Raw genomic sequence first — 26,954 nt, 5'->3', positions numbered from 1 at the left:
GGCTTGCTCTAAGTATATGATTGGCTTTGTAGGCTTGCTCTAAGTATATGATTGGCTCTGTAGGCTTGCTCTAAGTATGTGATTGGCTTTGTAGGCTTGTTCTAAGTATATGATTGGCTTTGTAGGCTTGCTTTAAGTATATGATTGGCTTTGTAGGCTTGCTCTAAGTATATGATTGGCTCTGTAGGCTTGCTCTAAGTATGTGATTGGCTTTGTAGGCTTGCTCTAAGTATATGATTGGCTTTGTAGGTTTGCTCTAAGTATATGATTGGCTGTGTAGGCTTGCTCTAAGTATGTGATTGGCTTTGTAGGCTTGTTCTAAGTATATGATTGGCTGTGTAAGCTTGCTCTAAGTATTTGATTGGCTTTGTAGGCTTGCTCTAAGTATATGATTGGCTCTGTAGGCTTGCTCTAAGTATATGATTGGCTTTGTAGGCTTGCTCTAAGTATATGATTGGCTTTGTAGGCTTGCTCTAAGTATTTGATTGGCTTTGTAGGCTTGCTCTAAGTATATGATTGGCTCTGTAGGCTTGCTCTAAGTATATGATTGGCTTTGTAGGCTTGGTCTAAGTATATGATTGGCTTTGTAAGTTTGCTCTAAGTATATGATTGGCTCTGTAGGCTTGCTTTAAGTATATGATTGGCTTTGTAGGCTTGCTCTAAGTATATGATTGGCTTTGTAGGCTTGCTCTAAGTATATGATTGGCTTTGTAGGCTTGCTCTAAGTATATGATTGGCTCTGTAGGCTTGCTCTAAGTATGTGATTGGCTTTGTAGGCTTGTTCTAAGTATATGATTGGCTTTGTAGGCTTGCTCTAAGTATATGATAGGCTTTGTAGGCTTGCTCTAAGTATATGATTGGCTCTGTAGGCTTGCTCTAAGTATGTGATTGGCTTTGTAGGCTTGCTCTAAGTATATGATTGGCTTTGTAGGTTTGCTCTAAGTATATGATTGGCTGTGTAGGCTTGCTCTAAGTATGTGATTGGCTTTGTAGGCTTGTTCTAAGTATGTGATTGGCTTTGTAGGCTTGTTCTAAGTATATGATTGGCTGTGTAAGCTTGCTCTAAGTATTTGATTGGCTTTGTAGGCTTGCTCTAAGTATATGATTGGCTCTGTAGGCTTGCTCTAAGTATATGATTGGCTCTGTAGGCTTGTTCTAAGTATATGATTGGCTTTGTAGGCTTGCTCTAAGTATATGATTGGCTTTGTAGGCTTGCTCTAAGTATATGATTGGCTTTGTAAGTTTGCTCTAAGTATATGATTGGCTCTGTAGGCTTGCTCTAAGTATGTGATTGGCTTTGTAGGCTTGCTCTAAGTATATGATTGGCTTTGTAGGTTTGCTCTAAGTATATGATTGGCTGTGTAGGCTTGCTCTAAGTATGTGATTGGCTGTGTAGGCTTGCTCTAAGTATATGATTGGCTGTGTAGGCTTGCTCTAAGTATATGATTGGCTGTGTAAGCTTGCTCTAAGTATTTGATTGGCTTTGTAGGTTTGCTCTAAGTATATGATTGGCTGTGTAGGCTTGCTCTAAGTATGTGATTGGCTGTGTAGGCTTGTTCTAAGTATATGATTGGCTGTGTAAGCTTGCTCTAAGTATGTGATTGGCTTTGTAGGCTTGTTCTAAGTATATGATTGGCTTTGTAAGTTTGCTCTAAGTATATGATTGGCTCTGTAGGCTTGCTCTAAGTATATGATTGGCTCTGTAGGCTTGCTCTAAGTATGTGATTGGCTTTGTAGGCATGCTCTAAGTATATGATTGGCTCTGTAGGCTTGCTCTAAGTATGTGATTGGCTTTGTAGGCATGCTCTAAGTATATGATTGGCTTTGTAGGCTTGCTCTAAGTATATGACTGGCTCTGTAAGCTTGCTCTAAGTATATGATTGGCTCTGTAGGCTTTCTTTAAGTATATGATTGGCTCTGTTGGGTCTAGTTTTCAAATGCAAGGAAACAACTCTTTCCTCCCATGGACAATAAAAAATGGAGGAATAATACACTATGGTTGCCATATTACAGATGAACTATGTGGATCCATACTTTGTGAAACAGGTGGAAAGTTATCCAGCTAACAGTCATCAGATGTCCTTGTAGTTTGGAGCACAGGAGACATCTTTGCCTGGATGCAGTAACATCAATGCAGAGAATGGATACTCCGGCTACACAAACAAACAAAGGTTCTTTATTTGTGGGTAAATACAAAGTCCAATATAGCGGATAAAAGGTCAGATAAATATTTTGGCTAAAACATCATGCATATCAGAGCTGGGACCTCTACGCGTTTCAAGTGCAGTGCACCCTTAATCATGATCATGACTAGAGATGAGCGAACCCGAAGTGTAAAGTTCGGGGGTAGTGGTGGGCATCTAGTGCCCATTGCTGAACTCAAGGACTTCTCCCGGAAGTTCACTTTAGTGTTCGAACTTCACGGGCCGAGGAGAGACTTTTGCAGCCCAGTAGCTGTTACTACGACCATTTTACAGCACCAAAGTTCGGGTCTCCATTGACTTAGAAAGGATTCGGGTTCTGGTTCAAGTTCGGATAGAGTTCTGGTAACCAAACTTTGGAATAAAGTTTGACTGAACCCAACAACACCAAACTTCAGTGGGTCCGCTCATCCCTAATCACGACTAAGGGTGCACTGCACTTGAAACACGTAGATGTTCTGGGTCTGCTATGCATGATGCTTTAGTCATGCTATTTATGTGAACTTTTAACCACTGTCTTGGACTTCGTATTTACCCACAAATAAAGAAACTTTTTTTTTGTAAATCCGGAGTATCTATTTTCTTGATTGATTCACGCTTTGTGCATGCGCACGAGTCCTCGATTTTAGATTGTAAGATCTTGTCGCTTTCCTTATTTGCAAGGCGTCCTATGCAGAAAAAAAAGACATCTTTAGTTTATTGTGTATGCCTCCAGCGATAGAGGGGAAAGTTTTTTCTGTTTTGACTTTGAAGAAAATCCTCCCTCTTTGTCTGGTCTTTATTTTTTATTCATTTTCTTTCCTTTTTTTTTGCATCGTTTTGTAGATATAATGGACCCAATCTTGTATTGAAATACATCAAAGAAAAAGGTCGTTTGGTGAATATAGCGGTGGATGAGCGGAGCTCTCCCTATTATCCCATCCGGGATCGCCAAGGCAATGCCATTGGGGTCACCGCCTGTGACATAGATGGCGATGGACGAGAAGAGATTTATTTCCTGAACACGAACAATGCGTTCTCAGGTAAGGAGATTTCTACAGAAGCTTGTACCTGACATGGAGATGTTTTATGCCGCATCTTGTGCCCTGGTATTAGATGAAATAAAAAGAAACTTGAGCCTAAGGGATGGCAGGGGCTACGACGCAGAGCTTTTAAGTATGCTGCTGACTTTCTCTTCCATGCTTTAGTTATAGAACAGGGAACACTTTGGCAAAAGATATAAAAAAATGAATATATTTTCAAGCCTGCTACCTTTACTTTCCTCCCAGTGACAAGACGTCAAAAAGTGTGTGGTTGATGGTGTTCCTGCTACTTCTAGTGATACATTATCGGATTGCCACCAGCTTATAGCGAGGAGCCAAAATAGGCAAAACTTGAAGATCCTGGGACTTGCTGCAAACTTTGTAACTGGATTTCCCTACTATGTATGGACATTTATAATACTCCCGCTACCAGGGACCTTGTGAGACTACAAGACCCCCTAGCTCTGTCCCTGATCCTTAAGGTGCCCATAGACATCTGGCAACGGCTGAACAAAGCCACTGATTACAGCTGGACCAGATGACTATCTATGTATATGGTGACCTCCTAGTAAGCAAACTTGGAGATGAAAGTGGATGTAAAACTGCTCTGCCGAAGATCCAATATACAATAGGAGACCAGATGCGGTATGGATGCAGTTTTACTTGTCAACGCGTTTCGAGGTAATCATACCTCTTCATCAGGACAAACCACAATGATAACTAACTCTTCCCTGACAGATGATCTTAGGGTAAAGAATGACCAGGCATGTTAAATTTCAACATGTCAGATCTCTTTGTCATCATGTTTGAAAGGCTGTTACAGCTTATTCCTTTCTCTACATTGGGAATACATTATATGGACTAAATTATGTGCCCCTTCCATATTACACCTAGAGGAGCTTTTCTGACCTCCTATTCTATATCCATAGACAATAATATGGAGCTGGTCACTTTGCAGCTATAATTGCTTCCACTTTCTGCAAGATTTTGGAGGCGTCCGTGGGATATTTTGTCCCTTCATCCAGAAGAGCATTTATGAGGTCAGACCCTGATGTTGGGGGACCGGGCTCACAGTGTTCGGTCTAGGTGTTGGATGGGGGTGAGGTCCGGGCTCTGTGCAGCCGCTCATGTTTTCCCCCCTCCATGTCTGTATGGAGCTTGTGCACTGGGCACAGTCATGGGGAGCAGAAAAGGGCGAACCCCAAACTGTTCCCACAAAGCTGAAGCTACAATTGTCCACAATGTTTTGTGTCAAAAATTTAAGCCTTTACACCACTCCATCCGACGCTCAGCATTGTGCTTGGTAATCTACGGCTGCATGCCGCTGCTCGGCCATGAAGCTCCTAGCATGGGAACTGTTATTGTGCTTATGGCCCTGGCATGGGTAATTGCTTTTGTGATGATTAGGACTAACACCACCCTGAGGCCCAATGAAGGTCTTGGATTCTCGCTACTCAGTAGTGCAACAATCACACGAGACAAAGATAGCTTTTGGATGGATGGTTAAACATTTGGTTTGTGTTCTGCTGCTCTTAAGTTTCTTGTATAGCATTTTGCCAAATAGTTAAAAAAAAATTGTTTTGTCTAGTTATTAGTTAAATGATAACTCTGAACAAGATTTTTTTTCCACCTATTCACATTGCACATATTCTGTATAGATGAAGAATTACTTTGGTGACCCAAGAATCCCAGTACAAAACTAAAGGAATGTATTGACAAAAAAAAAGTGAGGCTTACAGATGAGCATATCAAATTTGCTTCAAATTTCAAGAAATTAGCCGACACCGGACAATTCAAACAATTTGCGATTTCATTCCTATGAATTGCCTGAAAAAAATTGCCATTAACATTTTACACAAAGTAGAAAGTTGTGTGAGCCAGAGAAGATATACTGTATGTGACCTCAGACGTGGCCGTGCGGGCTTTCCCAAAGTACCTTGCAGCTATTATAGTACATAGTATAGTACAGCCAATCTGGAGGAACTGTTGTATCCTGTATAAAAGCCTAGGCAGGGAATGCAGCAGCCATTTTGTAGTGAATCTGGATAGTGAGAGGACGTCACAGCTTATAGCTTAGCTATATAGATAAGAAGTCTTTAAAGGGAACCTGTCTCCTTGAAAAATGCAGATATGGGGTTAACCTGTAGGTAAATAACATTTAAATCCTGTGTAGTCGGCTTACTGGAAGAGGAGCGACGGGCAGAAAATAAAGTTATATCATCCCTGTGGCCACTTATAGTCATCGCTCACTATACTGGGAGTGGTGGTGGTAATCACTCCCTTTGATTGACAGCCTGCTTTGCACACAAATACTATGCAGAGGCTGCTGTCAATCAAAGTGTCAGGGAGAGATTGCAGCTGTGAACAACAACAACTTAATCAAAAGTTTCCCTGTCTGACTAAAACATCATTAAATATTTGCTCTTTATTGTAAGAAATGTGTTACAATTTGACAGATTTATCAGCTGGTGCAAGTTCTGCTATTTTGACACGTTTATTTTTAGCTAATATTTTTATGCTCAATTTCTTTCTAAGCATTTGGTGTTGCTCAGTCAAGCTAGAAATGTGCCAGAACTGGCACCTGCTGCAATTCACTGATTGTTTTTTTGTTTGTTTGTTTGTTTGTTCTTTTTTAGAACTAATTATTTAGTTATGTTAAGAGAAACTATTTTTTTTTATTTAATTATCTTCCAGGCTTTGAAAAGTTATGAATATTTCTCAATATATTTAATACCTTAATTTGCTTCCTTTTCTCCCAAATTCTCATGTATCAATGCCCAGTTCACGCCCCTTTAGAAGCTGCTTTCAACTGCTATTTAATAAGATCTGTAGACTATATTTAGACAGTCTGTGGATGAGATCTTCCTTGTACTGAGCCTCTCTGCTTCTAATCCCGTACTCAGATAGGAAAGGTCCCATCCACAGACTGTTTGAATATTGTGTGCGGATCTTTGATAAGCAGCAGCTAAAAGCAGCTTCTAAAGGAGCATGATCACTGCAGCACAGTGTTTTGGAAAAGATAGATGCTAAATAAGGTAGGAAAGTATAGTATAAAAAATTCATACCTTTGCAATAATTAAAAAAAAAACAAAAAAACTTTTGTTACTTTTGTTAGCTTTTAAAGAAATAAATGTTCTGCCCTGCTTCTTACAAACCATGAAATCAGAATCTGCACATAAAATCTACATTTAATAAAAAGCTTTTGGGACCAAAAAGGTTGTAAATTATTCCATGAGTCAAATTTGACTTTTCTCATCACTGGCAAAATTATTTTTTTTTAATAAAAAAAAAATCTATGAGATAAACACTGGAACAACACATTAGTTATTAACAGGTTAAGTCTAAATATAAAATAGTGATGGGAGACTTTGGATCCTATTCCAGTTATATCCAAAATTGCCTGAAAAATCCTTTCATTTATTTTACTTATTATCCAACAATATTGCTTATCTATATGAACATTTATTCAATATGTGTATTCAAAAAGTACAGATAAAATTACAATAATATTCATAACTCAGTGTTTTCCTATTTAAACCCACCCAATATCCAGGAAAAGAGAGGAAAAGACAAATATATTACAAAAATAACAGGAAAAGTAGCCATGGTCTCCACCTTGATGTAGTTTAGGCCAGATCTATTAAGTGACCTACTGTATATTACAATTTCTGACTGTCCAAGAGTGAAAATGCAGCACATTAAGAGGTGTATACCTACTAATGGATCTGGTGCTGATAATTAATCCATTTATGTCATGAGGTTTAAAAGTAGATCCCCAGAGGAAATAAATATGCAAATTGCCTCTCCAGAGAAAAAGAGGACTTGAACTATATAGCGCCACCTACTGGAAGCAGCAAATAGAAGCAGCAAAGAGGAAATGAATAAATTTAATGTGGTTAAGTTTTGACCAATGTAGGTGGTCTTTGATAAGAGATGTCAACCCCCTACTGATCTGAAATTGATGACTTATTCTAAAATCCTGTGCAAAGGCAAAACTCTTTTAACAGTTTATTAAAGAGGAATAATTCCTGTCTGAGGAAAGTATCACTTAGCCACTAAATCCTTTCAACTCCCCTTCGATTCAGTTTTGTGGTCTTTGGAAAAAGGGAGAGACAAGTTCCCCCTATTCTGCAATCAGTGGGGTCCCAGAAGTGAGATCGAAAATCTCACCAGTGGATAGCCGTCGCATTACCACTTTAAAATGAATCTGAGTGCAGGTTTTTGTTACTTAATCTGAGGGCAGCATGAGGTAGGGGCTGAGACACTGATTTCAATGATGCGTCACTTATTAGGCTGTGTAATGAGTGTTTTATCAGCAGGAGATTATCACTGCAGAACTAGTGCACACATGCATCCTGGTCCAACTCCACCCGCAGCACTGATTAGCAGCCAATCAGTGGTGTGGGCGGGGTTAGCTTTCTAAGCTCTGCTACAGAACTTAGATTGTGTCACAACTTCTGCCCCCTAGTAAGCTAAGTGACACATCGCTGGAATCAGGGTCTCTTTTCCTACATGATTCTGCTCTCAGATGAGGTAGCAAAAACCTGGTGACCGATTCCTTTTAAAAGGACTTTTATACAAACCTTATAAAAGTGCAATATTATAAGACGTGCTGCTAATATCAGTCCAAATATGTATACAATTGTTTCTGGAGATAAAGTATGGCTCATGGGAGACAGTGCGTTTTTAGTACTGACAGTCATATATCCAACTGAAGAGCTCTACTCTGAGCCTATCCCCTATTGACTGATAACTGGAGACAATCGATTACATTTCGGCTCACAGCTAATAAAGGCTTTAGGTTTCCCGTCCCTTCTAATATCATGTTCTCCCTGTCACACATAATTATGTGCTTACTTGATACATATTCTTATGATTTTCTTACAATCAGCCCTTCCAGACTGACTCATTCCCATAGTACAATACTTCTGACTTCTCACATACCTAGGCTGAATGGACGTATTGTCGTAAATGGTGTTTATTTCACATTAATGAATGAATAAAGCCCACACAGCTGCTTTATCTGATGAAGAGAGAAAGATGGGAAACAAAGCAGAATGTGTTACATAAAAGTTGATATTTTGTAAGAAGTTGCGTAATAAATCTGTTACAATTAATCAGAACTTTACAGATCGGAGTCAGATCATTATAGCTTTAGGTTTGTTCCAATGTAATAGTCTTAAAGGGGTTGTCCGGGACTTTAATGTTGATGGCCTGTCTTTAGGATAGGTTAACAATGTCTTATCTGTGCTCCGTTAATGGAATGGTGGCCACGGCCGGGAATTGCACATCCGCCCCCTATTAATGTGAATAGGTGGTGGATGTGCAGTACCTGGCCGCGGCCACTATACTCTCGGTGAAGCTGTGCAGCTCCATAACTGAGCAGTTCTAGCCACCGACACCCGGGTGGTGGTAGCACCTACACTGATCGGTAGGTGTGCCAGGTGTCTCATTGCCACCAATCAAACATTGATGACCTACCCTAAGGATAGCCCATCAATGTTAAAGTCCAGAACAACCTCTTTAAGGAGAAGACAACCATGGGGTAAGGAGAGGTGGTGACACTTTTCAGTACTCGACCTAGCCTATTTAGAGGATTGTTTAAAAATTCAGGTTCTGGCTAATCCAATATTTAGGTGAAATTTCAAGTGAATCCAATTGGCCTTAAACTAATTTACTTATCCCTAATATTTACCATTTGGACCCTTTCTCCCCTCTTCCAATTCTGCACAGGTCCCCTGCCATTCTTGGTATTTCCTGTTTAGTCAGGATAGACACCTGACCGCTGCAGCCAAGTGATTGGTTGCAGCAGTCACATGTCCACCTGGACCTAGCAGGAAGTATGGAGACTGACAGAGGACCCAGACAGAATTGGAAGAGGAGCGGCAGGGGATTGGTAAAGTGAGTTAACTTTGTTATTTTACAACAATCTGGATGAAAAAAATCAGGGGGGACAACCTGTTTAAGTTAATTGAAGAGTGCTACATAAAGGGGTTGTCCACTTGATAAAAAAAGATAAAGTTTATGTATTAAGAAATGTGACTGTATCTCAAGACATTAATGCCAATCCCAGTTTTGTTTGCTGTAATTCTGACCTCTTTTCATAAGAATAGTGCTGTGTATGAAGGGGGCTGATCGGCTGATTTTATTCTTTAAGCCAGCTCCCTTCACTCACAGCATTGGTCACACACAAAACTTCCACCCAAAGTGCCAGAACCTAGGACCTAACATCTTAAGATCAAGGCACTTTTCTTAAAGAGGTTGTCCACTACTTTTACATTGATGGCCTATGCTTAGGATAGATCATCAATGTCTGATCGGCCGGAGCCCAACACCCCCACCGATCAATTGTGATTGGTGGTGCCGGCCTGAAGAACTTACTGTCACACACAGTGTGGGAAAGACTAAGTGCAACATGAAGGGATGAGTGGACGGAAGCCCAGACACTAGGGAAAGGGGGAGTGGAGACCCCTAGGCAAATCTAATAACATCCTGCCTACCCTACCGTCCCTATATTGGTTCCACACCAATCGCCGAGCAGGAAATTTGAGCCCTGTGTATACCTAGAGCTTGGCCCTAGGTAGGGAGGGGGTGAGCACTGGTCAGTCCCAACTGTAAACTGAAGATAACAAGGGAGACAAACAAAGGGGGGGAAACTTAGCTTGAGCAGACACCAGAGGGATAACACCAAACATCCTTCAAGAGCACCAGAGAAGAAGTTAGTCGACTGCTATAGCTACAAGCCTTCACAGGGGAAAAAGAGAATATCACCGGAAACTCCCTGAAGCAGACCCCGAGTTTATAAACATCCAGACCAGGGTGTGTCAATCAGAGCAGGAGGGAGATTGCCGCTGGGTCCAAAAGTCAGAAGGATTAAGAAAACATCTGCAATGCTAAACGCAGTGACCTTCTGCAGCCAGATGCATAGTGACTGTCTGTTACATTTGACACACCTGTGACACTTACTTGCTGAGCGGCCGTCTACTTGTAGTGGCCAGGGCTTGGTACTGCACATCCGCCTCCTATTCAAATCAATAGGAGACGGATGTGTAGTACCCTGCAGCGGCCACTACAAGTAGATGGAGCAGTTTGGCAAGTAAGTTCTTCCAGCCGGCGGCCAGCACCCATAACAGCTGATCAGCGGGGGTGCAGGGTATTGGACCCTGTCCGATCAGACATTGATGTCCTATCTTAAGAATAGTCCATCAGTGTACAAGTAGCGGACAACCTCTTAAATACATTTATACTGGCAAGTTATAAAATTTCATATTTTCAACAGATCGGAAGATATTTCTTTTTTTTTTTTTTTTTTTTTTTTAATAGACAACCCCTTTAAGAACCCTTATCTATTAGTAGACACTGGTCAAAACGGTCTTACACTCTGGAGGACTGTACATACATTACATGAGCATCCATTGATTTCACTTAAAAACTCTGTAATACTTCATGTCCCCTGTGGAGGTGCTAAAGATAAATTAAACACTTACTGCTGGGTTCCCATAGAGTCTATAGCCGATCATTGGGGTTTACAGCTTGTTGTGATCAGTTTGTGGACCTGTCTAACAAAAAGGGATTGTCCCATGAACTTGTGGATGTGAACATAGAAGAAGAAAGTGGAAGGTGTTTGGACAACTGTTGGCAGAGTCTAGCTTTGTATTATATATTGTCTTGTGTGTTTTTATTTCTCTAAATTCTTAATTAAATTGGTTTCCTTAATTTGCCTTTAACAAATCTCATTTGTGCTGATTTACAATCTAATGGAAGAAATATCCCTAATTACCTGAGAAAAGCAGATGTCTGTGATGTGCTCGGGTAGACAATTAACACAGGTTGTCTGCTTTTCTGATGATGCCAGAAATCTTTACAGTCTCATAGATTTCATTTCAGAATTTATATAAGTCTCATTTTGTTATTTTTTGGGGTCTGCTGACACGTTAGATCCTACGGATTTTCGTAGCCTGCCATTAATTCACCAGTCGATGTTCTCTTTTTTTTTCTATTATACTGAACAGTTACTGTAGACACACCAGCCTACCATTATTCAATGCAACTTTTTAAAAACAAAATTAAGCAATTTTTTAAATGGTCCTGATTAAAAATACTTAGTGTATTATGTATACAGCACCAGTGCAGAGTTATGTGTCTCCATGATTGCAGAGTACAAACTCTGGGTCATCTGATCCTGCAGTAGTGTTGCTTCCCTCTACCTCTTATCCTATCAGCTTTAGGTAAGAAATAAGAGGGGGCAGAAGGGAGAAACCAATTATGCCTGCAAGATCAAACCGATAATATAATCTCATTTTTATAGAGAATGTGATAGACAATCTGCAAGTCACTTTTTAAAATAATGATGTCTTACCCCTGAAAAATCACTTGTGGCCACTATTGTTTCTGTGTAACTTGCTGACTACTGCGTGTTGTCAAGTGTAATTTGTCTCTAGCAGACACCAAGATGGCGTACAGGAAGTGGGGGTGGATCTTTGTCTCTTTACAGGAAGTGGGGGTAGTTCTTTGTCTCTTTACAGGAAGTGGGGGTGGATCTTTGTCTCATTACAGGAAGTGGGGGTGGATCTTTGTGTCTTTACAGGAAGTGGGGGTCGATCTTTGTCTCTTTACAGGAAGTGGGGGTGGATCTTTGTGTCTTTACAGGAAGTGGGGGTCGATCTTTGTCTCTTTACAGGAAGTGGGGGTGGATCTTTGTCTTTCTACAGGAAGTGGGGGTGGATCTTTATCTCTCTTCAGGAAGTGGGGGTGGATCTTTGTCTCTTTACAGGAAATGGGGGTCGATCTTTGTCTCTTTACAGGAAGTGGGAGTGGATCTTTGTCTCTCTACAGGAAGTCGGGGTGGATCTTTGTCTCTTTACAGGAAGTGGGGGTGGATCTTTGTCTCTGTACAGGAAGTTGGGGTGGATCTTTGTCTCTGTACAGGAAGTGGGGATGGATCTATGTCTCTCTACAATGAGTGAGGGTATGTGTACATCTCTATATAGGGAGTGGAGGAGGGTCTTTGTCTCTCTACAGGAAACAGGAGTGGATCTTCATCTCTCTACAGGAAGTGGGAATGGATCTATGTCTCTACAATAAGTGGGGGTGGATCTATGTCTCTCTACAGCAAGTGGGAGTGGATCTTTGTCTCTCTTCAGGAAGTGGGGTGGATCTATGTCTCTCTTCAGGAAGTGGGGGTAGATCTATGTCTCTCTTCAGGAAGTGGAGGTAGATCTATGTCTCTCTTCATGAAGTGGGCGTGGATCTATGTCTCTCTCCGAGAAGTGGGGCTGGATCTAGGTCTTTAGAAGAAGTGTAGGCAGGTCTTTGTCTCTCTACAGGAAGCATCGGTGGATCTATGCCTCTCTACAGGAAGTAGGGGTGGGCGTTTGTCACTCTACAGAAAATGTGATCAGTTCTTAGTCTCTTTACAGGACATGGGACAAGTCTTTGTCACTCTGCTTCCTTGTCAAACTGCAGACACGTATAGCAGCGAGGAAAGTTTTCAAGTTAGGGTAGGCGAATCATTAGACATTCATAAGAGCAATGTATATTGAGAAGTGAAGGTAAGGAAGTTCCTGTACCTATAGAGCTGGCATAATGCTGAGAAAGAAGAAACTCAAAAGAGTAGACGGCAAGTTACATAACATTGCATGGGACAATTACTGGACATAATAAACTGATATGGGCATCAAAAGTAGTTAACCGTCCTCATCAGTTAAAGAACCTCTTCCTTTCTTCTCTTAGTTCTTCCTGGCCTTCAATCATAATGAGAATGCAAAAGACCATGTTATCCAGCACTACCCAACAAATGAGATATACTTTCAAGATATCATTAATGGCTCTATTGAATTTAGAATGTACACAAGATGTTTTTTTTTCAGACGGGTTCACTCTGAAACCTCCTGAACAAGCACCCAGAACACTCTTCAGGTTTCCACGCCAAGATACCAAGTGGTAAAAGTAGTGACCTGACCCTCTTACAGGTGTTTTATGCTCTAAAGATGCTCATGCTTTAGCAAAAAATAAGAAGCCAACGTTTCCTGAAGCAGCTTCCTCTTGAAAACTAGGCAGGTTAAACTACCTTAAAAAAGACGTCGTTTGCACATAGTCTAAAACGTGGCTAAGCTTTGCTCCCCTTGACTAAGCTCTGCTCATTTTTCAAAAAGTTAGCGAAAAAATTATACAAATTTTTGCTCAAACATGAGTTGCGCAAAAATTTTGCAATATTTCAAACGGTTTTACACCCGGAAAATTGGTGTTTGGAAATGAAATAGAAAGGCTGTCAACTGTCGGAGGTGAAGCGTCTACAATATGAGGTAGGGTTTTAAAAATAATGTGAAAAACCCTTCCGGACAACTGTCTCACACAGTTTTGTACAGAACCTGTAAAGTGTCTTGCTTCCTCCTCCTTTCTTTATAGTAGCAGATGATTCAGTCAGAATCACACAAGTGGGAGTTTGGATAGAATTAATGCAGACAGTTGCTATTTTGTACTTTTAGTTGTCAGTACAGAGTATAAATGGAGCGTAAACGTAGGAGGAATTTACATTATAGATGGCTTAAACAATAAAAAAATAATCGAGCATGAAAAAATAGGGCAAAGGGGGGCATTTCTTATTAATACTGCAGTCTGGGTGTACTTAACTAGTTGTAATAAAGGTCTGACTAACTGGGACTGTAATCAGGTGAAGGTCCGAGCTGAACCGTAAGGATGTCGCCTTGTTAACATGTTGCCACTGTTTTTTGAGCTATTTACAAGATTATCAAAATGTAATATTATTTATTAGTGGCAAAACCACTAATAAATCATCTCACAGTCATGATGACGTCATGATGACTGGTCTTAGATTAGGAGTCACTGGAGCCGATTCATCAAAGCTTTTATCCGGGAAAATGTTGTGAAGGCTATGAAAAGTTGCAATGTTTTGGCGCAGTGGGGAGTTGCTCAGAAATGTTGCTACTTTTGCCGTTTTCTTGAGAGATTTAATGGGGGAGGAACTGGAGGGGCACCATGGCCACGCGTCAAATTAATCAAATGGGCTACAGTTTTGACCACCAGAGATGCTATTCCAGCCCCTTATTGGAGCAGCATTTGTGGAACGGCGCACAAAATCATTAAGATGTGTGCGCCTCTTAAAGAATTTGGGACTTTCTACTCCAGCAAGAGTGGCGAAGCACAAGGATGCATTTCACCAGTCTTCATGAATTGGCTCCCTTCTCTTTCCTAATCCAGCCTTGGAGAAAAATCCAAATCCAAGTGGACTCTACAGCAATTATGGTTTATAGAGAACCTGTCATCAAATTCGCTTTGGGCAGATTTGCTCGAATTAGGCAGCAGATTCAATTTGGTCCGAATATATACAGTATATTTGTTCTCCTGAGGTCTCTCCAGACTCCAAAGCATAATAAATGGAGGACCGGGAAGTGGTTCAAAAAGATTATACTCCCCTGTCCTACCTTCTGTTCCCATCTGCTCCTCCGCATGCTACGGATTGGTCATTTTGGTCCAGATCTTCTGGCATTGACTAGGAATCGCATGATCACGTGAGAAGACCATTTCTAAGTGAACAGAGGACCAGATGGGCAAGACTGGTGAGGTGCAAGCTTATGACTTGTGAATATAATCTTTTTTAACCCCATCCTGGTCCTCAAATGAATTATTTTGCTGGATTCATGCTGATTGATCCCTAAAAATGTATTATCGAATCGATTTGCTTATCACTACTTACAATTCCTTCCAATCTCTACAACCCTGCAAACCTTATGAAAAAACATCTCAGACTTGTCCCACGTTGCTTGCTAGTCAATGCCAAGCTGTCCAATGTGCCCAGATAACACTGGACTATGCCCACCATCTCCTCTGCTTGTAATTGATGTAGAAGACATCCCTTAGTTATAACTTCCAAATCTTGCACAATAACTCACGGCAGTGGGTGCTGGTATCTCTCACGCATGTTGAGTATTTCCGAGGCTGTGAGGATCACTTGGTTGATGGCCTCCTCATTAGTCAGAGATGGATCGTGAGTAATTACAGAGGGGACATAGTCCGCAGATGCCCATTGGACCACCAAACACTCATCGTCATACAGCAGGAGACAACTTCAAATTGCTTTTTTAAAAGATACGGAGAGGAATTATTAGAAAGTTATTGCAAGGTAGAACAACAAGGTGGCACCGACTTTGATGAAAACCTGATGATAGGTTCCATTTAATGAAGTCCTGTCCATGCAATTCTTTACTTTTATAGGTGCTCAGTAATGGATCACTGTAATTGGAGGCAAGATATATCTGCAGGGTGTTATGTAGTTCTCTCCCTGACCTTTCCCTTGTAAATGATCTCGCTTGATTCAATTTTTCAGTTGAGTGATTCAATTGATTCATTGACAGCCTGATACAGCAGTGAATCTGATTCACATCTGCCAGGTCAGCAGTCACGCTTCCCTGAACATGTCCAGTATACCTTGTTGTGCTTCTTCAGAAGAAATAGATTTGAATATATGTTAGGACAAAATAGTTTTCTTTCCTTTATGTACACACTGTAAGGATAAAAAGTATCGGGACACATTTCTTATTCATGGTCCTGTAATAGGACTTATAACAAGTCAACCATGACATTTCTTCCCTCCTAAATCTTCCGGCATCACCTGTGAGTAATATTATTTAGAAGTGGAAGGAACCTCAGCAATTCAGCCAATTCAGGAGCTTCATGGCCAATCAGCTGCATGCAGCCGTACATCACCAAGCACAATGCCGAGTGTCGGATGGAGTGGTGTAAAGCTGCCACCACTGGACTCTGGAGGAGACTTGTTCTGTGCAGTGATGAATTGCACTTCTCTATCTGCATCTGATGGAGGAGTCTGGGTTTGGTGATTCCAGGAGGACGTTACCCCCTGACTGCATTGTGCCGCTGTACAGATGGTGGAGGAGGATAATGCTATGGGCTGTTATCAGGGTCAGCCTCGGCACCTTAGTTCCAGTGAAGGGAAATCTTAATCCTTCAGCACAAGACATTGTGGACAATTGTAGCTTCAACTTTGTGGAAACAGTTTGGTGAAGACTAGTGATGAGCGAGCATGCTCGCCACTGCTTGGTACTCGCCCGAGCATCTCAGTACTCGAGATTCTCGGAGCTCGCCGAGTACTTTCGAGATGCTCGGGCGGGAGCTCAGGTCTCCTCTCTGAATGTTTGGCGCTATTTAGAGCACCAATCATGCAGGGATTGTCTGCCACTCGCTGTAATGTCACAGCCATGGTGGTTGTGGCATTACAGGGATTGCCCAAATCGATGGGAACAGTGCTCACAGTGAAACATGAAAAGCCGGCAATTCAGCAGCGGCATACACCGGTACCCGACAATTTAGAACAGAAAGAATAGAGCCTCACACATAGATTAGATAGATAGAAACATGTCAGTCACATATATAAGAAGTACAGTGATAGTGTTGATTACTGTACTTGCCATTTAGTGTTAAAATAAAGGATTTATTAAAAAAGATAATAATAGTGTTTTCATGCACCTGTCTCTTTAAAAAACCCGGCCGGCAATTTATCAGCGGCATACATCGGTACCTGACAATTTAGAACAGAAAGAATAGAGCATCACACATAGATTAGATACATAGAAACATGTCAGTCACATATATAATAAGTTCAGTGATAGTGTTGATTACTGTACTTGTCATTTAGTGTTAAAATAAAGGATTTATTAAAAAAAAAATTGGCGTGGGATCCCCTTAATTTTAGTCTCTAGCGGAGGTTAAGCAGACGGCTGGGGCAGATGTTTGAAGCCTGGGAAGGGGGTAATACCCACGGAACTTCCCAGACTACTAATATCAGCCCCCAGCTGAATACCTAGCCTTTACTAGCTATTAAAATGGGGGACCCCCAAAAAGATGACGTGGGGTCCCCCCTATTTTAATAGCTAGCAAAGGCTAGGCAGACAGCTGGGGGCTGATATTAATAGCCCAGGAAGGGAGCCATGAATATTGGCCCCCACCCAGGCTAGAAACACCAGCCGTCAGCCGCCCCAGAAATGGCGCATCCATAGGATTCTGGCACTTAGCCTCGCTCTTCCCACTGCCCTGTAGCGGTGGCAGTGGGGTAATAGGGCTGGGGTTGATGTCAGCTTATAATGCCAGCTGACATCAAGCCCAGGTTAGTAATGGAGAGGCGTCTATAAGACACCCCCATTACTAACCCCATAGTCAAAGTTACAAAAAACACAAACACCCAGAATAAAGTCCTTTAATTGAAATAAAGACACAATTCTTTATTGTTCTAAATTAAGCTCTACTTACCATTACGCCCATTCCAGCTGAAGCCATAGACTTACATTGGGCTCGTTGCTCGGGTCGAGCACCTGAGTATTCCAATGTGCTCGACCCGAGCTTCGAGCACCCGAGCATTTTAGTGCTCACTCATCAATAGTGACGACCCCTTTCTGTTCCCCATGACTGTGCCCAGTGCACAAGTTCGATACAGAGATGGAGGGGAACATGAGCGGCCACACAGAGCTCGGACTTAAGCCCCATCCAACACCAATAATGGAGACTGTGAGCCCAGTCCCCCAACATCAGGGTCTGACCTCACAAATGCTCTTCTGGATGAAGGGACAAAAACCACCACAGACACCTCTTAAATCCTCTTGAAATCCTTCCCAGAAGAGCAAGAGCCGTTTTATCTGCAAAAAGGGGACCAACTATATATTAAAGTCTATAAATGTAGAATTAAGGTCATAAAAGCTTCTGCGGGTGGGATGTGGAGGGGGCACATACTTTTCTCCATATATTGTGTATAATTAAAGGATTCAGGTAAGGGCGCTTGCTCGTTACCCACAATAATACATAACTGTGAGCGGTATCTCTGAGCTTACAGTATGTTGGCTGTAAAGGTCGTAACTGAATTTAAAGTCTTCCATCATAAATTGTACACAGCGGAGTCACCTTCTCTCTTCATTTTTCTTTCACGTCATCTGATAATGTAAAAAGAAAAGCTTATACTGAATTATCTCTGACATCATATCTCGCCTCCGGAGGAGGATTTCTATAACTCCCAGTTTGTTAACAGCTACCTGCATTAGGTGACACCTCTCTATAAATCACATGAAGGAGAATCAGTACTTACTGTAGATCAGTGCAAGCAACAATGGTCAATGGTAGTCTGTGACAGTCCGCCACTTAGGAAACGATCACTCTTTACAAAATTGAAAAATTGAGGTTTTTTTTTTACTTTCTCTGGATCAACATGTTAGGTTGAACTCAATAGACTTATGTCTAACTTTGAAGGTGTTATCCGCTACTTTTTTTTTTTACTATGTGCCAAAGAACTAACAGGCACATAGTTGCTAACTACCTGCCTGTTGTGCCCGGCACTGATCTCTGTCGGCACAGATCGGTCACAAACCGCTCTTGCCAGCAATTCAGCGAATTCCGCTGATGTCACATTGACAGAGCAGCTGCTTTTCCTTCCTAGCTGCTCTGTTGACGGGTTGTGACTGACGACGTCATGCTGATTGACATCCGGCTCCCCGCAGCCTAACTGTGGGGAGCTGGCTGTCAATCAGCATGTCGTCGTCAGTCTCGCCTTGTCGATAGAACAACCCGGAAAAGCTGCTCTGTTGACATGGTGCAGCTGAATTGCTGGTCTAAATGGTCAGTGACCAATCTGTGCCAGCAGAGATTGGCGCCAGGTAGAACAGGCCAGTAGTTAGCAACTACCTGCCTGTTAGTTTTTAGGCCCATAGTAAAAAAAAAATAGTCCCGGACAATCCCATATATTATGAAACATTGCAATTTACTTATTAAAAATCCTCCCATTTCTCAAGAACGGAAAGATTTTTAATCTTATAGTTTCCTGTTTTTTTCCTCGGTTACCAGCCACTATGGTAAGTGGTCGGTCTCCTAGGCAAGGAGCGCGACACTTGAAAAGATTTGCTATAGAGCTTGTAAGTGCTGCTCTAAAGCTACCCAGAATTGTGTGACCTGCTGTTGGCTACTGTTGCATCCAATACGCGCCTATAATGGTACAGGCAAACCGGCGTCTTTTTGCACCTTCGGTGAGAATTGTGATTTTATGAAGAATTCGACAGACATGTCAAGAGAACAGACAGGTGCTCTTTAAATGTGGATAGGTGATAAAAAATTTGATTCTTGGAAAACTCAATAATAAAAAAAAATATTTCTGATTCCTTAATTTGACAATTAGTCATCTTAAACAGTAATTACCACGGCTGCTCAAGATGGAACTGTAGAAACAAATATTTTACATTGTCAAGAACACCCTTTCTCTGATTCTCCTTCTATTGTCTGTAAATGGAATTCTTTTTCCAGTTAACAAATCCCAAATGTGAATTATGTGAATGCATTATGTCAGAGTCAAGGTAATGCATGAGAGCCGGTCCAGAACCATTACTATGTGTACGACAATGCGCGGCGGAAGTGAATGCCGCCATCGAGTACTGATACACCAAAGCCTCGACGCTTCCAGATTTCTAAAGTACCAACGTCTTCCAAACTAGAGGAAAAAAAATAAAGCTGATAAACCCTACAAAGGGCAAACGCTACACCGAACAATGATTGTGCCGATGTTGGCAGGCAGACCCGGACCTCTCATTGTAGCTATGTCTCCATTCTACGACTTGTGTATTTATGATGTCGTCTACGCATCCTCCATAGGTTCGTCCCTTCTGATTCCACCTATTCATTGGTTTCCATTCTCGTGTGTTGTACAGTGGCAAACATTTAATTTCTTGGCTGTATTATCCCAAAGCTCCTCTCTGAATATTAATCCTGTCCTTTGTCCCCGGGTATCTCAATCACCATTTTGCTGCCTCTATACCACACAGACCTTTATGGGTATAATTATAGACGTAAATGCAGTCCAAAAACCGCCCGGTGCTGCAAAATGTTGATATATCACAGGCCGAGTGAGAAGAATAAGGACAGAGGTGACAGGACAAAGAAATGGAAAAGAGCAAGCGAGGACAGTCCCACAAATGGGGCAGAAAAAGGCGTTCAGGCAGCAAACTAAGCCGCTTTGAAACATCCTGTAGAAAGGTAGACAAAGCCGGTGGAGCCGCTCCGAACAAAAGCTAATGAGTTTCATACACTTATTTCAGAATTGCAGCTTTTTTTTTTCCACCCTTTTGTGTTTTCCCCAGCTGCAGAGCTTCCCGCGTCCGGAGAGAGAAAGAGGAGCGAGAGGCCTTTTGTTTTGTATTTATTTTTATTTCTCTTTGTTCTTTGGCTTTTCCTTTTGTTTATATGAGAGGATCTCATTCCCCATGCTTATCTCTTCGGGAATTTAATCTGCTGTTTTTATTAAAGTCAATCGGAAAAAGATAAGAGTGTTAATATTTTTACGTGTTGTTACGGCGCCGGTGGTTTAGAGAAACTTGAGGATGAAGCAATTATTTTCTTTTTGCTTTAAGTGTTGTCCTTTGAAAGATGGTGAAATAAGTTTGATGGGAATACTCTAGATAAACTAGTCGAAGGATACGGATTACGTGTAGAAATGTAGCAGAACTGAATTGAGAAAACCAGGACCATCCTTAGATTCCTTGATGCCCTGAGGACTCCCTTGTATCGAGGCCCTTCCTTTCTGCATGTTGGCAATATCTAGAATGCACAATTCTGTATATTTAAGTCCTGTCTTCAGGAAAGCCTAGGAATGCTCCAAAGATGTCTAATTTTGGGCACGGTTTTGCTAACCCCATTCCTTTTTGGTTCCGGTTTAAAGATTTGTCTCAGCAAAGTTGTACATTTATAAAGTAGACAAATAAATATGCCGTACCCGGATTTCACAAAACAAACTGCATATATTATTAGACAGATCTTAGACTTCATGATACTGGTGTATTTACTTTGAAAATCCACGTCAGAATAGCTTGCATATTAAAATTATCATTTTATGGGTCCAGTTAGAGCGCATTTTAATACCTGGCAGGTAAATCTTCAAATAAGGATTATGCAGTCATTCTGACATCAATTTTTCGAAGTAAGTACACCAGCCTCATCAGGTTTAAAAATATCTATTTAATAATGCATGCCGTTTGTTTTGTAAAATCTGTCAATAGATCGAATTTAAGGTGCACGGATACAGTACCCAAACAATACACTCAATAGCAATAAAAATGCCGAATGACACTATGCCAAAATCGAGAAAATTATAGTTATCGTCAATGTGATCTGTTGGCAGCTGATGGTGTCCATATATATTTTTTAATTTCAGTTAGTATTATGGAGTACAGGTACAAAAAATAATGAAGATGTGTATAAAACTTGAGCTTGGTTATTCTGAGCACAATAAAGCACTGCTATCCCTTCACTGTTCTTCTGTGCAAATGGTTCTCTGGTCATTTGCAGGGACTGCAGCAATACTCCAATATGGTGAATGAGGCTGTCTGCAGTTCCTTGCAAAGTTAGGGGCATACATACCATTGGTGCAATCTGTGCAGACACACAGGGGTCCAAGAGGTAAGGGAGCCACTACTACCTCGAAAGCAGGTGGAATTTTGCATTATGATGAGGTATTGGGCTGCAAACGGCCCTTATTTTGTTCGTGCACAGGGGCCCTTTTTGGTCTGTGTCCATCAGTGTTTCAAGGTGCACAGTGGAAAGTTTAACTTTAAAAAGTTAGACCTCTAAAACTCTAAACTTACATGACCATGTATGGCCAATCCGGCTTCCTCTTTAGAATTAATCCCTTTTCCCCCAAATAAGACACTGCTACTTTAGTTTGGATAATTTTGGCCACAGCGGCCATTTTATTAACAAACAACATAAAATATTTAACAGTGTTATAAAACAAATAAATATGAGTGGAGGGATCTTGGAGCTAATAGATCTGGCATGAATAAAACTAAACCTCAAACCGCCATGTTACCCTCAGCCGTGCACCACCAGCTCAAGGGCGCCAAACTTCCACCTTACGTGAAAGATTATCCACCGAAAAAGCTCCCAGGGTAAAACCCCGTCCAGAGCCCAAAACAAATGCCAGATCCCGCCATTACATTTAAAACTGCCTGTGATTCTACCAAAATCATTCCACCGTCAATTTCGTTTACCCAACTCCAAGAACCTCACACCCCGCCAACCACAAACAGCCCTGACACCTTAGGCTTGCGAGTGCCCCAAAACCACCAAAGCCCTCTCAATCCTTTCCTGGATAGCCAAAGCCCAAAGATCAATACCGATGGCATTCAAGTGAACGCCATCTTCTAACCAAAAATTTCCAACTCCTTCCTCAAGCTCATAATGTCTCACACTAACTCCCCCGTTTCTGGATACGAAACTAGATACTGTTCAACTTTATCCGCGCCCTGTTAATCCCCTTTACTGACCTAGCCTCCCTCCATTGTAATCTTGGCACAATATCTGAACAAACTGTCAATAGCGAATGTCTCATCAATTCTCTAAAAGGCCTTGCCCCAAATCATTCCCCCCAAAATGCACCACCAAAATATCAGGTGTACGATCCAAACGCGACACCTTATGGAATTCCGGAAGAAACCTCCTCCAAACCATTCCCCTTAAACCTAACCAAAGAACCACTACCTGTTGGCGGCAAAAACCCAGCTGTCTACTGTCTCGTCTCACGTCAGCTCGCAACGCCCTCCAATGCACGAACGAATGACCGAAAATCCATGCTAACAAGGGAACGCCACCTGTAACAACAACAACAATTAAAAGGAAATAATAACACACCGCCCTATGAATGCCTAACTACGAACATAAGACAAATACCGATTAGAACTCCACCTCCCAATCCGCTTAATCACCTCGGAACCAAGTCCCAACTTGTCCGCCTCGGACACCGCCCCGATTCTGAAAGAATGTGAACCATACACTTCCGGACTAAGTCCCAATTCCTGAATTATTTTTTTAAAAAACACTATAAATTGAAAGCGCGATAAAAACTCACCCCTTTCATGACATAACAGCGGACCAACTCTACCTGACCATACTTGCCAAAAATCTATTAAACACTTTCTTGGGCACATCAAAGACCCATTCACTGTACCCAAAACCACACGCCTACCTCTGACCAATTGATCAGTCTTCACACGCCTGATCAAAAAATCAATGCCCCCCTCCCAACAACTCACATCTTCAGCCAACAAGCCTCCCACTTTGTTTCTACTAGGAACCACCAACTCTCCTACCCTCAGAGCCCCAAAAAATGCCAAGGAAAATACTAACCGAAACAGTATTCCTTCGAAACTGGAGTGACAAATACTATCCAGGATTAGGCCTAATCTTTCCAACATACTGAAGGACAGTGGTTTACGCTTATCCAAAGTCCTAACACCCCTCCTAAAACCCCTTAACGCCTGCCTAACCAAAAAGGATTTTGTCACATCAGTAACACCTTGCAACTTAAAACCAAAATGCCAACCCTGCAACGAATTAGCTCACCCTAGACACAGACCATCCAATATCCGCTGCCCTACCAATTAAAAACAGCACTGCAGACATTCTATCGTCATCACGCTCCACAGGGCCCCATTGCGACAACCAGCTAAGCCATACTCGCCATGCTCCTTCATATGATGACCAAGTCTGCGCGGTAATGGACTCCCGTATCAACCCACCAGCTCGTCCATAACCAGCTGCCAAAGATGCGAAGGGCATTCCTGTCCGACGTCCACACCGCCCCCGGCGCCAATGCCTGAAATCGATCCCACTGCAAACGAGACAAGGAATCTGCAATAGAATTCTCACATCTGGAACATGGACCGCTGTAATCCAGGCATTCAACTCAAGACAACGAAGAACCAACTCCCTCACCAACTTAATAAAAGGAGGAGATGATGCAGACAGACTATTAATTACTGACACCACTCCCATATTGTCACAATGGAAACGCACTCTCCTATTTGCAAAATTCTCCCCCCAAATTGAAACTGCTACAATAATAGGAAATAATTCCAACAGAGCTAGGTTCTTCGTAAAGCCCTTCTCTATCCACGACTTAGGCCATTGACCAACGCTCCACCGACCCTTACAATAGGCCTCGTACCCGACGCCACCAGCAGCGTCTGTATAAATCTCACAGTCAAAACTGCTGAGAAACTCATGCTGAATTAAAGACCTACCATTATAATTCTCCAAAAATGACTTCTAAGCTCTCAAATCATCCTTCAGTTCCTTGTTTAATTGGATGAAATGGTGGGGGGCCCTCACCCCAGCTGGTGCCTGTGACAATCTGTGGCAAAAAATCCTGCCCATAGGCATAATTCTGCATGCAAAATTCAGTCTACCTAAAAGTGACTGCAACTATTTTAAAGAAACCTTATGCAACCTTTCAACTCTGGCCACCTCTTGCCCTAGGAGACTCAGTTTATCCTCTGACAAGCGACATTCCATCCTAACCGAATCTATTAAAATCCCTAAAAAACTTATAACCGTGCAGGGACCTTCCGTCTTCTCCTTTGCTAAAGGAACCCCAAACTGTTCTGCTACCCACACCATTGTTGCCAACAAATTCCTACATACAAGCGACTGCGGAGGGCCAATAAACAAAAAATCATCCAAGTAATGAATGACCCACTGTACGGAACCAACTTCTTTCACCACCCATTCTAAAAACAAAGAACAGGAAATTGCAAAACCCATCGGCAAACATCGATCCACATAATACTCACTATTCCAAAATCAACCTAACAACACGATACTCTCTGGGTGCACAGGCAGCAACCGAAAAGCCGACTCAATATCAGTCTTAGCTAAACAAGACCCAGGACCGTATCTCCTGACCCATTGCACCACCGCATCAAATGACGTATACTCCACTGAACATAACTCCTGCGCGATACCGTCATTAACCGAAAGCCCTTTTGGATAAGACAAGTGCTGGACCAACCAAAACTTATTGGGTTCCTTCTTATGTACCACCCCCAAAGGAGAAATAACTACGTCATCCCACGGTAAATTCTGAAAAGGACCAGGCATCCTTCCCAGTTCTACCTCCTTCCTCAATTTCTCGCTAACCACTCCCAGGTAAAGAGACACCGACCTCAAATTTTTAACAGAAAAAAGAACACTATGAATGGGTGGCGGAATCCTAAAACCTTCCAAAAAAACCTTCATAATAGCGGCCTTCAACCTATCTGGGTACCTATTTAGAAAGGGGGCCATCGCATGAGGTCTCACTGGAGTCACCCCCTTGACTGGAACCCACTGAATACTTCAATTTCCCTTTTTTAAAGCATTTTGATGCCCCGTGTGAGCCACCCCTGCTATGGGAGCACACATGCTTAAATTTGCAACTGCTCCCGTACTTACACTGGACGTCATTAAATTGCCAGCATGTTCCTGTCTTCTCTTTAGAACCTTGTGCCCCTTGGTTGCTTCCTCCATGACCAACTGCTTGTGCCCCATTGCTACCACTCCCGTGAAAGGACTGCCCATACCTTGCTGGAGCCATAACCTTTAGCCACAGCCCTTTGTCCTTTTGGTCCCACCTAATTTCAGGCCGTACCGCCTTCCCCTGCCGAAACTGCTCATCGTATCTTAATCACGTCTGTCCACCATAAATACGATGTGCCTCCCCAATAGAGTCCTGATAACAAAAAAGGCTCAAGCAATTTTCTGGTGCCTTCTCCCCTATAACACTAGCCAGTATTGCAAAGGCTTGCAGCATGTTTACGAATGTCTGAGGAATCAACCTCCACCTCCTCTTCTCCTCCTCTTCTTTTTTACTATCATCCTTCTTCCCCTTATCCAAATTAAACTTCTCCAGAGGGAGAAGTGGAAAAATTTCCACATATTCATCCTTCCAAATTTTTTCTTTTACTTCCTTCTTCAAGTGTGCCCCCAACGGATCCTCAAAGCACACATAAACCTCCCCTTTTGCTCGATCGTCAAGTTTAACGGGCTCACTTTTTTCTTTCTGCACGGACACAGACACACCCGATGATGCACCATCCACCCCCGCCACTGCCATGCTCACCTCCCCACCGACCCGTGGCGTGACCAACTGCCCGGGAACCCAAGCCCCCGCGGGAGAAGCTCCTGCCCCAAACGCTGACCTAACAACCAACCTTGCCAAAACCTACGACAAACCAGTTAAAACATCTCTAAGCCCAGGAACGACTGTCCCAGTTACCCCGGTAACGTTGCTCCCTCTAGGTCCGCTCAACTGACTACCCTCCATTCCCAAAGACATTAAACCACCCGGTAACAGACCAGACATTGAAGCATACTCACCGAGCTGCGCAGGTGCTGTCTCCCCGCCAGCCGTAAGTCCCGACTCCCGCCTATCAGTTTCACCAACGCCGTCTAAACCAAAATCAGATTCCTCCGGCTCCCGATGCTGACCAAGGCCCACGCCCCTGGCCTCTTGTCACCAGGGGGGACCCAAACAGATCCTGCAGCGCCCTCATCACCACGAACTGCCGATCGCCTCGATGCGCCACTCCTTGTAGCGCTTATAGACCTGGCCAGATTGGAAGACCCAGACGGTCCAGCCTGGTCCTTGAAGCCAGGCAGCTCCCTGTTGTTGCCCGCCGCCCTGCACGCCACGCTCCGGATAGCATGGCCAGGCTGCGGGTCGAGGAAAACCTGCCGTCTGCCTGCCGACCGTCCTCGCACCGCATCATGGCTGTTGCGACTAGCAGGCACACCGACAGGGGCATCGCCAGGTGTACCTGGCGTAGAACTGCATCCTCTGCGCCGGCTCCTTGCTGTCACTGTCCGCTGTGCTGATTGTCCCACATGCCTGTGACTTCCAGCAGGCGGAGCCAAT

General features: G+C 42.5%; 1 protein-coding gene across 4 annotated transcripts in view; it reads left to right on the top strand.

Moving 5' to 3' along the window:
• Positions 1–26,954, top strand: part of CRTAC1 (cartilage acidic protein 1) — a 751,919-nt gene that overhangs the window by 233,368 nt on the left and 491,597 nt on the right. For all 4 annotated transcript variants that reach the window (XM_073684992.1, XM_073684991.1, XM_073684993.1 and 1 more), the window contains exon 3: positions 3,027–3,223. In XM_073684992.1, the coding sequence (XP_073541093.1) occupies positions 3,027–3,223 (197 nt within the window). The remainder of the gene's footprint in view (positions 1–3,026; positions 3,224–26,954) is intronic.

Source organism: Phyllobates terribilis, unplaced genomic scaffold (genome assembly GCF_046119375.1).
Source record: "Phyllobates terribilis strain yellow unplaced genomic scaffold, ASM4611937v1 Scaffold_5__5_contigs__length_657084704, whole genome shotgun sequence".
In the NCBI taxonomy this organism is placed as follows: Eukaryota; Metazoa; Chordata; class Amphibia; order Anura; family Dendrobatidae; genus Phyllobates; species Phyllobates terribilis.
Note: the sequence above shows the minus strand (reverse complement) of the source record. Positions and strands in the feature narration are given on the sequence as shown.